Source organism: Misgurnus anguillicaudatus, unplaced genomic scaffold, assembly GCF_027580225.2.
Source record: "Misgurnus anguillicaudatus unplaced genomic scaffold, ASM2758022v2 HiC_scaffold_29, whole genome shotgun sequence".
Lineage (NCBI taxonomy): Eukaryota > Metazoa > Chordata > Actinopteri > Cypriniformes > Cobitidae > Misgurnus > Misgurnus anguillicaudatus.
The window spans coordinates 9,505,895-9,520,171 of NW_027395279.1; the positions used below are offsets into that span (position 1 = coordinate 9,505,895).

General features: G+C 36.5%; 2 protein-coding genes across 2 annotated transcripts; one reads left to right on the forward strand and one right to left on the reverse strand.

The window, feature by feature from the left end:
• Positions 1 to 1,022: 1,022 nt before the first annotated feature.
• Positions 1,023 to 6,964, reverse strand: LOC129436600 (hsp70-binding protein 1). Its single transcript, XM_055194826.2, has 8 exons — positions 6,761 to 6,964; positions 5,928 to 6,047; positions 5,523 to 5,727; positions 5,208 to 5,432; positions 4,811 to 4,966; positions 3,105 to 3,201; positions 2,896 to 3,007; positions 1,023 to 1,443 (listed from the first exon to the last, which is right to left on the reverse strand). The coding sequence occupies exons 1-8, from the start codon at positions 6,947 to 6,949 to the stop codon at positions 1,363 to 1,365; spliced, it is 1,185 nt and encodes a 394-aa protein (XP_055050801.2). The 5' UTR covers positions 6,950 to 6,964; the 3' UTR covers positions 1,023 to 1,362.
• A 1,308-nt stretch (positions 6,965 to 8,272) lies between these two features.
• Positions 8,273 to 14,105, forward strand: LOC141362936 (elongation factor Tu, mitochondrial-like). The gene is made up of 10 exons (XM_073865220.1): positions 8,273 to 8,345; positions 10,042 to 10,088; positions 10,211 to 10,349; positions 10,556 to 10,722; positions 10,828 to 11,097; positions 11,184 to 11,316; positions 11,507 to 11,611; positions 11,715 to 11,866; positions 12,116 to 12,235; positions 13,467 to 14,105. Exons 1-10 carry the CDS (start codon positions 8,309 to 8,311, stop codon positions 13,635 to 13,637), a joined length of 1,341 nt encoding a protein of 446 aa, XP_073721321.1. The 5' UTR covers positions 8,273 to 8,308; the 3' UTR covers positions 13,638 to 14,105.
• Positions 14,106 to 14,277: the final 172 nt, after the last annotated feature.

Consider the following 14,277-nt stretch of genomic DNA (forward strand, 5'->3'; position numbering starts at 1 on the left):
TTTTAGACCAAAAATATCATATTTTAGACCAAAAATATCAAATTTAAGTGATTTTGTGCATAAAACAAGCAAAAAAAATCAAAAAAAATTTGCCCCATTGGGAGATTTTTTTTTTGCTTGTTTTATTCACAAAATCACTTAAATTTGATATTTTTGGTCTAAAAACTAGACTTATTTTCTTGTGTTGTTTTGCTCCTCAAGAAAAAGCATCTTAATTTAAGAATTTTTAGATATTTTTACTGAAAACAAGACAAAAATACTAAGAAAATCATTTTTTGCAGTGTATATACGTTTGTATAAACACAGTACACACAAGCATATATTATGCAAACACAAACTTTTATTTTGTATGTGCTTGTAGAAATGTATCATAAAATGGTACTCCACAAAATTCTAATTTTTTAGGAGCACTTCTCCTTTGTTATCTTTAGGTAAACACGAACCACAGTATCGAGTTTTATAACTAAACACAGGCAACATGAAACTTTTATTTTATTGCCGCTCTCCATTTTAATTTAAGAGAACAGCTGCATAGACATTGGGAATGAAAAATTCAGAGTGAACTAATCCTTAAAGTAACTTTGGCTTTATTCAGATTTTTGTATTTTATTTATCGATTATTAACACCATTCCAGGATCTATGGCTATACTTGTGGCAAGAACTGGCTAATCTAAACACAAGTTAATCCACACACATTGATCTATACTGATTTTTGTATATGTATGTATATGAGATAAAGTTAGACTGCAGAGCATGCACACATTATCACCTAGTGATCACATGTCTAAATGCAACAGTATGTCTGCTTAGAAGCAAAACAGAAGACACATGCTCTACTTATAATGTATCTTTAAGGCTGTCTATGGCTTAGTGGCATCATTCTCAAATTTGTCATAATATTACTACACGACGTAACATCTGCAAAAACCATCTCAAATATAGAAATAGTCACAAGGCCACTTGTTTATTTACACATAACTCCCTACCATGTTTACCTGGAACAGAATCAAACTTAAACAGGTTTGAATGAGAACATTGGAGAATTCACATTTATTTTTATGTTGGTGTGTAGTTTTACAGCATGGATTGGCATTTGGATAGTATGATAAAATCTCTTAACCCTAAACAGTACATATTAATAGTACAATATAAAAGTAAGACATTATAAATAAAGTACATATTCCGTTTTTAACACAAGTTTTGGTATGCTCATGCACACAAAAGTCTCTTTAGTTCATTTCTTTATCCTTTCTGTTTCCACTCCGTCTCTTTTAAATAGAGAGGAAATACAAACTCTGGTTGCTCTTTTCGTGTAACTCATCACTGCGTGGCAGGAACAATTATTGACCAGCAATAAGATCTCAGCGATCCATTCCATTGTCCTCTAGAGGTTTTCCTTGGAAACAAGCTGCTCGTAGACGTTGACAAAATTCCAGCTCCTCCTGCAGGAGAGATAATTCGTGCCAATGGACATTAAAGTCAACATGAAAAACAACATTTATCCATTGGGAAAGAACTTGATTGTGAAAAGGAAGCTTTGTAATAGTAGTACTCAAGAGACTGAATGTCAAGATTTTCGTTTTTAAACCTATTTGCTAGTATTATGCAACATTAACTGTCATTAAAGCAAATAGTTAATAGGCAAAGTAATGGGTTTTTGTAATCTAAATAAATTTTTATTTCAAACTTTATCAACTATAGTCATATGCCTGTTTATGACCAAGTTGAGGTCAGGCTAAAGGCTTAAAATGGGGCACTATCCAATGCCATAAAAAATAAAAATAGATAGGATATTAATATACCTCCGACTGTGGAACTCATATACACCTAGGATGGCTTGAGGGTATATGGGCTACTTTAGGTTAAACTATTCCTATTGCATTAATTATAGACATTAGACAATATTTTAAAATGCATAACCATAACCTGAAACAATGCCAAAACAGATGTTGACTAACATTAACTATGTGATGTGAGACAAATGTGAGACAAAGGAGAAAGTTGTTTCAGAGGTGGAGCAAATTATTACATCAATTATTTTTCTGGCTTATAATTCATTGCAACACTAAAATACATAGAAAGTAAAAGAATGAGAGAGGGACAAATGGCGCTTTCCCATTGCATATTACCCCATAGTTTGGGTCGGGTCAGCTTACATTTGGGGGCTTTTCCACTGGGTGCAGTACGTAGTACCCAATATTTTTTTTTAATAGTTAGTACCACCTTGGCTGGGGTTCCAAGCGATCTGAGCTGATACTAAAATGTGATGCGAAAACACTATAGATCAATGATTGGTCTGAGAAAATTGTCACTACCAGTGTCATCGCTATAATGTAAAAAATTAGCTTTACCTTCATGCTAGCTTGCGCTGTCTCGAGTAAACCTGTTGTTATCTGTGCTTTGCTGTAACACCCTTTTAGCGATGAAAAACACCCACAGGTTGAGAATCAGGAACACCATACCAGTTTTCCCAGACTTGCAGCTTGTGGCGGCACATTTGCATATATGCTTAAAAGCAACTTAAATGACGCCACGGGTGTTTGTACAGAAACTGCCTTGTGAGACAGAGATAGTCATAAACGTAATGTGTAAACATCTATTTGTGGTGGTCAATTTTAATTTTGTGGTGGACTGAGAAATAAATGAATGTATGGGAATGTACAAGGACGCTTTCACTTGTATGATGTCACAGCAGTAGGCAACGCAAATATAACGGCACGCCTATAATCCCTCCCACTCCGAAGTGATACTAAACTCAATGGAAAAGCTAACCAAGCCAAAGTGAGGTGAGCTGACCTGACCCAAACCAAACCGTGGGGTACTATGCAATGGAACAGCACCAAAAATGTAGCAGAAATAGAAAGCAATGGCTAAGAATTGAAAGATTTATTTACCAGGCTCTCCTCTCGTCCCTTTAGGTCCTGCACTCGCTGGTTAAGCAGCTCTTCCAAACCCAGTGATGGGTCTCTACAATCACTCACACCACGGGGACAGTCTTCAACCAAACTACACAAATACACATTGCAAAACATGTCTCATATTTAAACTTCAATATATTTACATTACACTAGTTTAGTTTTTATCACAAAACAACTTTACTAACCAGCAGAGGGTGCCGAGGACGTGTTCATGTACAGAGGAATGAGGTGATCGAAGAACTGCCACCAGCTGCTGCACCATTCCCATAGACAACACTGTATCTGATGAAAAAAGTAAACAGTAAGAGTAAATACAAAATCAATTTGATGGTATTACAGAATACATTCAGAATCAGACATCCCAACTCAACTTTATTTTCAGAGCACTTTCAACACCACAAGTGGACTGAAAGTGCTGTACAGAGAAGGATAAAAAGAAAATAAAACAAAACAAAATCAATGCACAACATATGGCATACACAGCTTACAAAGAATTTTTAAATGCTAATGCTAACGGCTTAGGGGCTGCAACAGAGAACCTGAAAACATTATTAATCTGCGGGTTAAATTTAAAATCAGAGTCAAAAATGACACCAAGATTTCTCACACTAGACCTTTTTTACCCAGAAAACATTCTTAGGCAGACAAAAACATAATCTACACATCCCGTATTACCTTATCTTATCCATGTTTATATAGAGAAAGTAATTCGCCAATCAACAGTTAACCTCAGTCAGACATTCATATAGGTACTGAATATTACTTTACTGAAGTAAGTTTATTCCCATATTTCAGTGGTAAGACACATTACAGACATCCGCAAACAAATGATAGTGAATCTTCTCAAAAATAGAACCTACAGGGAAAATATAAAAGGTCCCAAAATAGAGCCCTGAGGAACCCCACACAACATAGGGCCAACAGTAGTAGAATAGTCCAATCTATCAAGTAAGATCCATTTTAGGGCTAATGGCCGTTCACACTTAAACGATAACTATAACAATAAGTATATTACTACCCACATCACCAGACGATAATGTTCATTTGCTCGCGCAAATCATTTACCTTCAATGGCATTAACTAATACTGCATATTTCCTGTAATAAAAACTTTTGCAATTGTTTACATGCAACAAGAACAACATATTTACAAATTCAGTGACATTTACACAGCAGATATAGCCAGCAGATGTCCTCAACACTCTAAACAGTGAATCTAGTAGTTTGTGTAACCTATTATCTTCGTTTTGGCGTTGTCAATGTAGTAGAATAAAATGATCAATGTGATCAATTTCAAAGCAACTGCAATAGGTAATTTTATGTTATGAACCCAAGCAATGAGCTTCTCCATGGTTTCATCTGTCATTTTAATTGTGCGTGCACTTGAATTTCAAATAGATTTGATTGGCTGTCAATGGTTTATCATTCAACAGCTGGAAAAAAATCACTCAGAAAGTGATCCCAATGATATTGTTCGTTGTATCTTTATCATTTTAGTTGTGGTGTGAGCTCTGCTATTCTCTGCTTTTTTTATAGTTATCGTTATAATGTGAACGGCCCTTATGCCGTTAATACCAACCTGGTCTCCAAAACGAGCAATGAGAATATTATGATCAAATGCTGCAGTAAAATCTAACAGAAACAAGAGAACACAGCTTCCAGAATCTACGCCTCATAAGGCCAGTTCACACTGGTCAGACAACTACCAACTTCAACAGACACCAACAGACCCAACAGACACCAACAGACAACCACATTCTAAAGTCTCATTGACTTTGATCCAACAACTGCCAACAGGGGTTTCACACTGGTCAGACAGACTCCCATAGACGTGTCTGTTGGTGTCTGTCTGACCAGTGTGAAGTGGCCTATAGATGTTATTAGAAACATACCTTTGTGTTCTGGGTGACTGGTCAGAAGGTTGAGGAGAAGAAATGCTGATTTAGTTCTTAGTTTCTCGCTGTCTGACTGCATCCCTCTCATCAGCACTGAAAAGCCATCATGTTTCAGGAAATCCTGCAGACCTGCTTCCTGTTCCCGTACTAAACCTGGGAAAGAAAAGAGATGCATCAATTGCATTGCATTGTGGGATACAGTACTGTGCACAGTACACATACTACACAGCAGTGCGTATGAAATAGTAGCATGCAAGTACATTATTCTGAACAGGGCTTTTATTTTCTCATACAGAGCTGTTTCTGGCTATAATTCAGCAATTGCCATTATATTCCACTTCACAACACACACCACTAAATCCTGAATCTTTCACATACACACACATAGACTTACAAGACACAGCGTAGAGTGCTTTAACTCGAACTGTGCTGTTTGTGTCGTGATCTGTAAGTTGTAGTAGTGACAACAGTGCCCCCTGGTTGAGAAGGTAGCACTGCACCTCAGGCATATTCTGGGCACAGCTGGCGATGAGCTGAGCGGCTCTCCATCGAATCCCCGCTTCCGAGTGACAGAGACATTGTGCCATACACAAATCCAGACCACCCAACTTCATCAGATCTGCCAAACACACACAAACAGTTAAATAAATGATGCTTGAGTCAACCAGTGAGTTACATTCATACGTAAATGCTTTGACAGCACACAAACCTCTTGCGTTGTCCAGGTTCTCACAGAGCTCAGACAGCACCTCCAGTGCTTCCTCTCTTTCGTCTTCCTCCTCCACATCTTTTTCACTCCCTCTCTCTTTGCATTCATCTCTTCCCAACACTTCCAAACAGCGTTTCATCTGTTCAACCTCATCCATCTGACCCTTACACACGTCGGCGAGGGCTCCTCTCAAAAACTCCATTCTCTAGTGAGGCAGAGAGAGTTCTGGTCAATCAAATACACATTTTAACAACTTGTTCCAGATGATCGAGTATGATGGTAAAATTTATCGTAAAGGAACAGTTCAAACAGTAAAATACTCATTGTGTCATCGTTATGCTCACTGTCAACTTTTTAATTTTTCCTTTAAAGATCACACAAAGTCTTTTATTGGGATCTGCTTACCTCCTGTGTCATGGGCTCTATAGGAGCCGGACCATCAGAAGCCAAACCGGCCTCCACAGCCATCTGAAGCACACCCTGCAAATTACGGGGCTGACGCCTGTTACCCCTGCCTTCTGCCATCTGAGGAAAAAGAGGGACATCATATCAATCATTATTATTATTTATATATTTTAATGTCATATGAAATAACATAATAATCATATGTTATAATGAAGAATATTGTTAATTCATCAATGAAACATGACCCTAATATAAAACTTAGACAACAAAGTAAAACGGTACAAAACAAAAATGTGAAAAAACCCACAAAACTGAATATGACAGTATTATATTTAACCCCCTTCAGTAAAATATGGGTCTAAAATCTTGGAGCATCACAGTGTCAATTCATTCATTCATTCACTCTTTGACCTGATATTAATCAAAGACGTCAAAGTTATTTTTTCACAAAATGTTCTTTGTATTATGTAAGATTTTACGTAAAAAACAAAAATCACAGAAATGACTTTAGCTGGGTTTTCACAGACTGGGTCACATTTGTCTCTAGTTAACCTACATCTTAGTATATTGTCAACTGTAAACTTATATTAATTATGGTGATGTGTACGTCAATACAATTTTTATTTATTAGCATAATTTTGTTTAGTTAACTTACAACATTGAAAAAAAGCATTATAGAAAAAACAAGTAACACAGTCAAAAAGTGACCAACTGTCACTGCTAGAAATGTTATTAGACAAATAAGGCTGTAAAGAGATTCAATTTAAATGTAAACAAATTCTAGTTCGGTCCAGTTAAAAAATGAAACCATGAGTACAACAAACTCATCCTACCTTGTAATAATGATGTATGTCTTGGGTATCTAGCAGCAATGTTGATGTGTATGAACGCCGCTCCGTTATTATAAACACACGAGCTCGAAACCAGAAACTTCCAGATCCTTCAGCAGCACAGCGCGTGCAGAAAATCGTCGCGATGTGATGACGTAATATGTCAATTTTACCATAGAACTTTTGAATCATCCTTTGACTTTGCTAAATTTTTCATTCACAAGTGTAGAATTCTTAAAACTCCTCCATCCTTTCCTCACTTCATCAGAGAACTCGAAATGCTTGCAAACTCTCTTCATACCCTTTCAAATGAAAAATCTAATGTTATTGCCAATTTTTTCAAAGATCTTTGTACCCAATAATTATTTGTAACCCCTTGTATTGTTAACATTGTTTAAAAGTATTAATTATTTATTTTTACCATTATTTATTTTCCCTTTTTTTAATTCCGTTCTTTTTTTCATTATTTATATTATTTAATAGATTTTCTTATATTTTCATATTTGAACTGTAACTGGTTATGGTGCAATGTGTCTGCCTTTGAGAATTGTAGTTTTTTTTTCTTATTGCAGGCCTGTTTTGTATGTACATCTGACATTCCAATAAAAAAAAATAAAAAAAAATTTTTTTGAATCATCCTTCAAATCATCCTAGATTCTTTAAAACACACATTCAAAAAATATTTGTAGAAAAATTATAGGATCCTTTTTAAAAGCCCTAGCTAACGTGATTTTTTAAAATATTTTTTTATCTAATTTATTAATTTATTAATTATTATATAGTTTTAATTTACTTTAATTTAATTATTCTTTTTATTTATCTCTGGTGGATCTGATGTGTTGAGGCTTTCAATATCATTCTCTTGTTGAATATTAACTAGTTAAGTGTTTTTATGTAATTAAAATGTTGAATAAAAATGTACCATTCTTGTACATAATTTATTATAATATTTTCTTCTTTCTTTCATTATTTATTTATTTACTTATTTATTTTTCTAAGCCCGTTTAATTTGTGGAGTAAAGTGAATGCCATTTGGTTGTAATATGCTTGTTTTTCTAAAAAACTTGCTTTTTATACTGTATGTAAATTTGTTTTTATGAGAATTAGATTACTTTTGCTTTGCCAAGTTGCCTTGGCTACAAATAAATAAATAATTCAACATAAACTAAATTAAATGTATGCCAGTAGAGGTCTGATAATTACTATATTGCTTAAGACATATGGTCATAATTATAATAATAACTTTACATTTCCTACAACTCTTAATAATTTTGGGATAATTTATCCAGGACAGGAGAGGAGACTACTGTATTTTTTTACAGTCTATGCTACTGCACCAATTTGATGACTTTTATTTTTCATTAATACGCTATTTTAAAATAATGGTCTGTGCCCTCTGGCATGGTTACTGTATATTTTCTGTATAGTTCTGTATTATTTTAGTTAATAAAAATGAAACTTCAAATAATTGAAATTTTTACCTCGTCCAACGTTGATGACGTTCTTCTATTTCTCCGCGCCTGCGCGTTTCCTCTTGTCAAACTCCGCAAAATGGCTGCGCTCGTGGGCATCCGCGCGTGCCTGTCCGGTAAGTTATAAAAAGCGTTTATCTGTCATCGTGCATTTTACTTATGCTTTGTGCATGCCACAATTGATTTGCGTGGGTAATCAATCATATATGCGTGAATATATGGATAAAATTATATAATTGTCTGTTATTGCGGACGGAGGATGAGATGCTCGTGTGTCGCTTAAGCAAGGTCAAGTTCCCCAGTACAGTAACATATAGGATCTATAAAATGTGTCTACATAAATGAATTGAGGAGTTGTACTGTGTCAACATGCATTTAGAAGATATGATCTATAAGCTCGTTTTGTAGGTGTTTAGATCTGAACATCAAGAGTTGTTCTGTGTTATTTTAAGTAATGTATAGATAAGTTATGTACGTTACTAAAGATATATTGCTACTAGGGCTGTCAATAGATTAAAATATTTAATCGCAGTTAATCGCATGATTTCATGAGTTAACTCGCGATTAATCGCAAATTAATCGCACATTTTTATCTGTTCTAAATTTACCTAAATGTAACACTTTTTAAGTTTGTAATGCTCTAATCAGCATGGATTTGGATAATATATATGCTATATGCAAATGTATGTCTACAACAGCCTGTTTACATTTTCAACAGAACCATCAGCCATAGTTTTATAAATGTTTTTGCCTTTAGAAGATCTTGTTCTTTCTCCATTTCTGTTTGCTGCTGCATCATTTGTGACCTGTGCTGGCAAATTGAGTTGGGATGAGCAAATTTTCAAAAATGTGTCATTTATATTTTAACATTCTCTATTAAAAAACTTCAAAACAATTGGAACAATTGTTGGAATCTGACAAAGCATGACAGAACTTTACCTGTTAATGCAGAGCAAAAACAATATCAATATACATATATGTTTTTCTTTTATTGTTTAATTTTGACATTGAGACAGACCACTTTAAGACTGTAGGATAATGCAAGGGTTTAATATAAATGACACAACAGATACTTTTCCTTAACAGTTAACCAAACATTCACTTCAGATATAACAGATTATAGGTCATACCTGCGTGAATTCTTGTCAAAACAGATATTTTTAAACCTGTAATTTTGTGTTAGATATCTATATATATCAGGGTCACGCACTCGCGCATTTGTGTTCATGCGCTTCAGACGTCTGTGTCAGACATCGCTTTTGAGCCTTGTCACTCTTAATAACTCTTTTAACATCAATCAGATCCCGAACTTTATCTCTCTTAATAATTATTTTAACATCAAGAAAGTCCTGCGGTCTATTTTCTATAATTTCTGAATGCTTTTTAAAACGAAACTAAAAAGTGAAAGAAGACGCATCTTTGCTTTATATGGATTTGGGACGGTACACCTCACAGAAAACGTGCAGATAAAGAAAACTGCACGTGCAGAAAACGTGCATTTTAGATGTTTAAATACCATTTAGAGCATTGGATTCGCTAGACGAGAGCTTAATGTTCTTATTTTTATGAAAAGCTCCGACTCATCCAGACAGCGCCAGTCACTTGCTGCGTCTCAATTCATCCAGCTGTGGGTCAAACAGAAATTGCGTGTTGCGTTAATCGCGCGTTAATAAAATTAGTGCCGTTAAAATGAATTTGCGTTAACGCGTTATTAACGCGTTTATTTTGACAGCCCTAATTGCTACATAACCACAAGCCAATATCGTGCTGTTTTCATGTTATATGAATGAATGGTTTTCTTTTGTTTTGCAGCTCTGCAGTTGACCTCTCCCAGTTTACTGCACAGTTCCTATAAATTGGTCAGTGTTTTATCCCAAAACTTTATCAACGTTGATGTTGTTGATAAAATACATTTTAATAAAGTGTACATATAGTATGACAGTAAAGTTTATATCCTGTTAAAAAAAAATTCTTTTCTTAGTGTGCAGTTCCTCTTAATCGGAGGAATTTCGCTGCGGAGGCGAAGAAAGTTTTCTCTCGAGATAAACCTCATGTGAACATCGGTACCATTGGTCATGTAGACCACGGCAAGACCACGCTTACGGCCGCCATCACCAAAGGTATTTCAAAATCATTTCAATCTCCTCCTTATCCAAATCTTTCATGGTCAGTTGTGCAGGTATCTCATTCATAATCATGAACCTATGCAAAGCTCCTCCCACAATATTCAATAGACCCCACCCTCTTGTTTACGCACCATGTTGTATATATCTTCATGTATATGTATACCAACAGCAGTGCGTTTAATGTCATTTGTGTGTGTTAGTTCTTGCTGAGGCAGGCGGTGCACGCTATAAGAAATACGAGGATATTGACAACGCTCCCGAAGAGAAAGCAAGAGGAATTACTATTAACGCCTCGCACGTTGAATACACCACTGCTAACAGGCACTACGCACACACAGACTGCCCTGGACATGCCGATTATGTCAAGGTAATGCACATGAATAGCTTTTGCATGATATACATACAATAATTTACTATATGAAGCAACAGACTTTGAGACCCTATCTCTCTTTCTCTCTGTGTCTGTCTGCAGAACATGATCACAGGAACAGCTCAGCTGGACGGCTGCATCCTGGTGGTGGCCGCGACAGACGGTCAGATGCCTCAGACCCGTGAGCACCTCCTGCTGGCGCGGCAGATCGGTGTGGAGAACGTGGTGGTGTTCGTGAACAAAGCCGATGCCGTCGAGGACAAGGAGATGCTTGACCTGGTTGAGCTGGAGATCAGAGAGCTGCTGACCGAGTTCGGATACGACGGGGAAAACACACCGGTCGTGATCGGATCAGCGCTCTGTGCTCTGGAGGTAAGAGCCAAATCCCAATTCATTGCATTGGTTTGAATAATGTACAGTACAGACCGTGTTCTGATCGTATGTGTGTTTCGATTTAGAATAGAAATCCGGAGCTGGGTATTGACGCTGTGATGAAGCTTTTGGAGGTGGTGGATACGTATATTCCTTTACCAAAGAGAGAACTGGAGAAACCATTCCTACTGCCCATAGAGGGAGTCTATTCAATCCCAGGTAGGGGCTTTGCTTGTGTTTCTGGTGTTTTATGGGTTAGGATGGTCGATTAGTCATCAAATTGTCTAATGGGTTAGTAGTGACAATCATCTTTATTTTCTAAAATATATAAAAATCAGAATCTTGTTTTTATTATTATAAATATTTATATACATGTAATATTCACTATTTGTTATTCATGTGCCTGCAGGTCGTGGGACCGTGGTCACAGGCACACTTGAGCGAGGTGTGATCAAAAAAGGAGATGAGTGTGAATTTGTTGGACACAGTCGTTCCTTCAAGTCCGTTGTCACTGGTGAGAAAACTAGAGTTTGCCCACAATGCATTGCAAGAAACGTGGTCAATCACAAAAGTATAAAAATGTAAATGCGTCCCCGAATCATCTCTTTCTAACCCAGGTATTGAGATGTTTCATCAGTCGCTGGACCGGGCGGAGGCGGGTGATAATCTGGGTGCTTTGGTTCGTGGATTGAAGCGAGAGGATGTTAGAAGAGGTATGGTGATGAGCAAACCTGCATCCATCCAGCCACACCAGAAGGTCAAAGCTCAGGTAAGTCTTATAATTACCTTTAACCCCTTAAACTCTGCGGACCCCCTCAAAACTGCATTATCATTGTGTGTGTGTGTGTGTGTGTGTTGTGGAGCACAACATTTTCTGTAAAATATGAAAATTGTATCAATCTGCTCCAAAGTATGTGGAAGATGACTTTTAAATTCAAGCATGCCCAATTTTGCAACTTGTTTAATTTGTCCCACATTGTCCTGTTTCAGTAACCATTTTAACTTTGTGTTTGTTCAGGTTTATGTTCTGAGTAAAGAGGAAGGTGGTCGGCACAAACCCTTTGTCACAAATTTCATGCCCGTCATGTTCTCTCTCACATGGGACATGGCCTGTCGAGTGGAGCTTCCTGGGGGCAAGGTACGTTTTCTTTGCTTTTGGGCCTGCACCATTTCTGGAAGATTTTATTTACTTTTTTATTTGTATGCATTTGGCAGACGCTTTTATTAAAAGTGACTTAAAGTTGCTGTACAAGCTATAATTATTTTTTATTATCAGTATGTTTGCTCGCTGGGTTTGAACTCATGACCTTTTGTGCTGTTAAAGGATTACTCCATTTTCTTTAAAAAAATCCAGATATTTACTGGCCACCATGTCATCCAAAATGTTGATGTCTTTCTTTGTTCAATCGAGAAGAAATTATGTTTTTTGAGGAAAAATTTCAGGATTTTTCTCATTTTAATGGACTTTAATGGGCCCCAATACTTAAAGGTGTAGCGGAGGATTTTCTCGAATTTTATAAATGAACCGCCATATCCACTTTTTTAAAAAATGCAATTGCGCAACACTCCTGATTGACAACTAGGAGGGCCAATAGTCTTGATGATCCACCCGGAAAAAGAAAGTCCTCCGCAATACCTTTAACAGTTTTAATGCAGTTTAAAAATTGCAGTTTCAAAGGACTCTAAACGATCTCAAACGAAGCATAAGGATCTTATCTAGCGAAACGATTGTCATTTTTGGCAAGAAAAATATGCACTTTTAAACCACAACTTCGCTTCCTCCTCCGGTCCTGTGACGCCCCAGCGCGACCTCACCCAATACGCCAAGAGGTCATAGATGACGTATCGAAACTACGCCACAGTGTTTACAAGTGTGGAGAAAGAGGACCGTTCCGACGTTGTTGTATGTCAACTGATACTAATTAATGTCTTTGTGTCAGTTTATTGTTTAAAATGGTCCGCAAATGTGCATTTCATATATGTAACACGTGACCTTTTCACGTCATTACGCAATTACGTTAGGTCGTGCTGGCGCGTCACACAGCCAGAGGAAGTAGAGAAGTTGTGGTTTAAAAGTGCATATTTTTTATTTTTCTTGTCAAAAATGATAATCGTTTCGCTAGATAAGACCCTTATGCCTCTTTTGGGATTGTTTAGAGTCCTTTGAAACTGCAATTTTAAACTTTTTTTAAAAGTGTTGGGCTCTATTAAAGTCCATTAAAATGAGAAAAATCCTGGAATGTTTTCCTCAAAAAACATAATTTCTTCTCGACTGAACAAAGAAAGACATCAACATTTTGGATGACATGGTGGTGAGTAAATTATCTAATCTAATCTTAATGGGTATTGTCTTTATCTGTATTTTTTAGGAGATGGTAATGCCGGGAGAGGACACATCTTTAACCCTGACCCTCAGACAGCCCATGGTTCTCGATAAAGGACAAAGGTTCACGCTTCGGGATGGTAACAAAACCATCGGCACAGGTCTTGTAACGGAGATCCTCAGCCTTTTGGAGGAGGACAAACACAACTGGGGTTGAACAAAGATGAGGAGGTTGTAAAGGGATGGGAAACATCTACTGGACTAAACTTCTAGAATTGTTGCATTTTGGCTCTGTGTATTAAGGGGAAAAAAACATCAATTTGCTAATGGGGTGTATCTGCCCTGATTGCTAATGTTGTTGCAAGCACTTAAAATGCTGTATGTGTCCATCGACTTTCTAAAAATGCTTTTCTGACAGTACACAAAAAGTCAGCTGCGAAATTATAATTCAATATGTTTGAATGATTCTTGCCCATGTAAATATTAAATTGTTGAACCAAGCTTGACTTCCTGTCTTACGCAGATTATTCACACATTTGCAAAAGTCTCAGACTGTAACTGGCTTTTCATTATGTCCTTTTATTTACAGACACACATTTGATTCTTTGCTGTCTGGTTTCCAGTCATGATATCTGTCTATAAAATTATAGAAATGTGGCTGATGTAATAAAATGTATTTAATAGATTTGGTGTTTGTCATTGCCACTTGAGATGTTGAATTAAAGGGGACATTTCACAAGACTTTTTTAAGATCTCAAAATAATTCTTTGGTGTCCCCAGAGTACATATGTGAATTTTTAGCTCAAATTATCATATGATAATTTATTATAGCAAGTTAAAATTGTCATTTTGTAGGT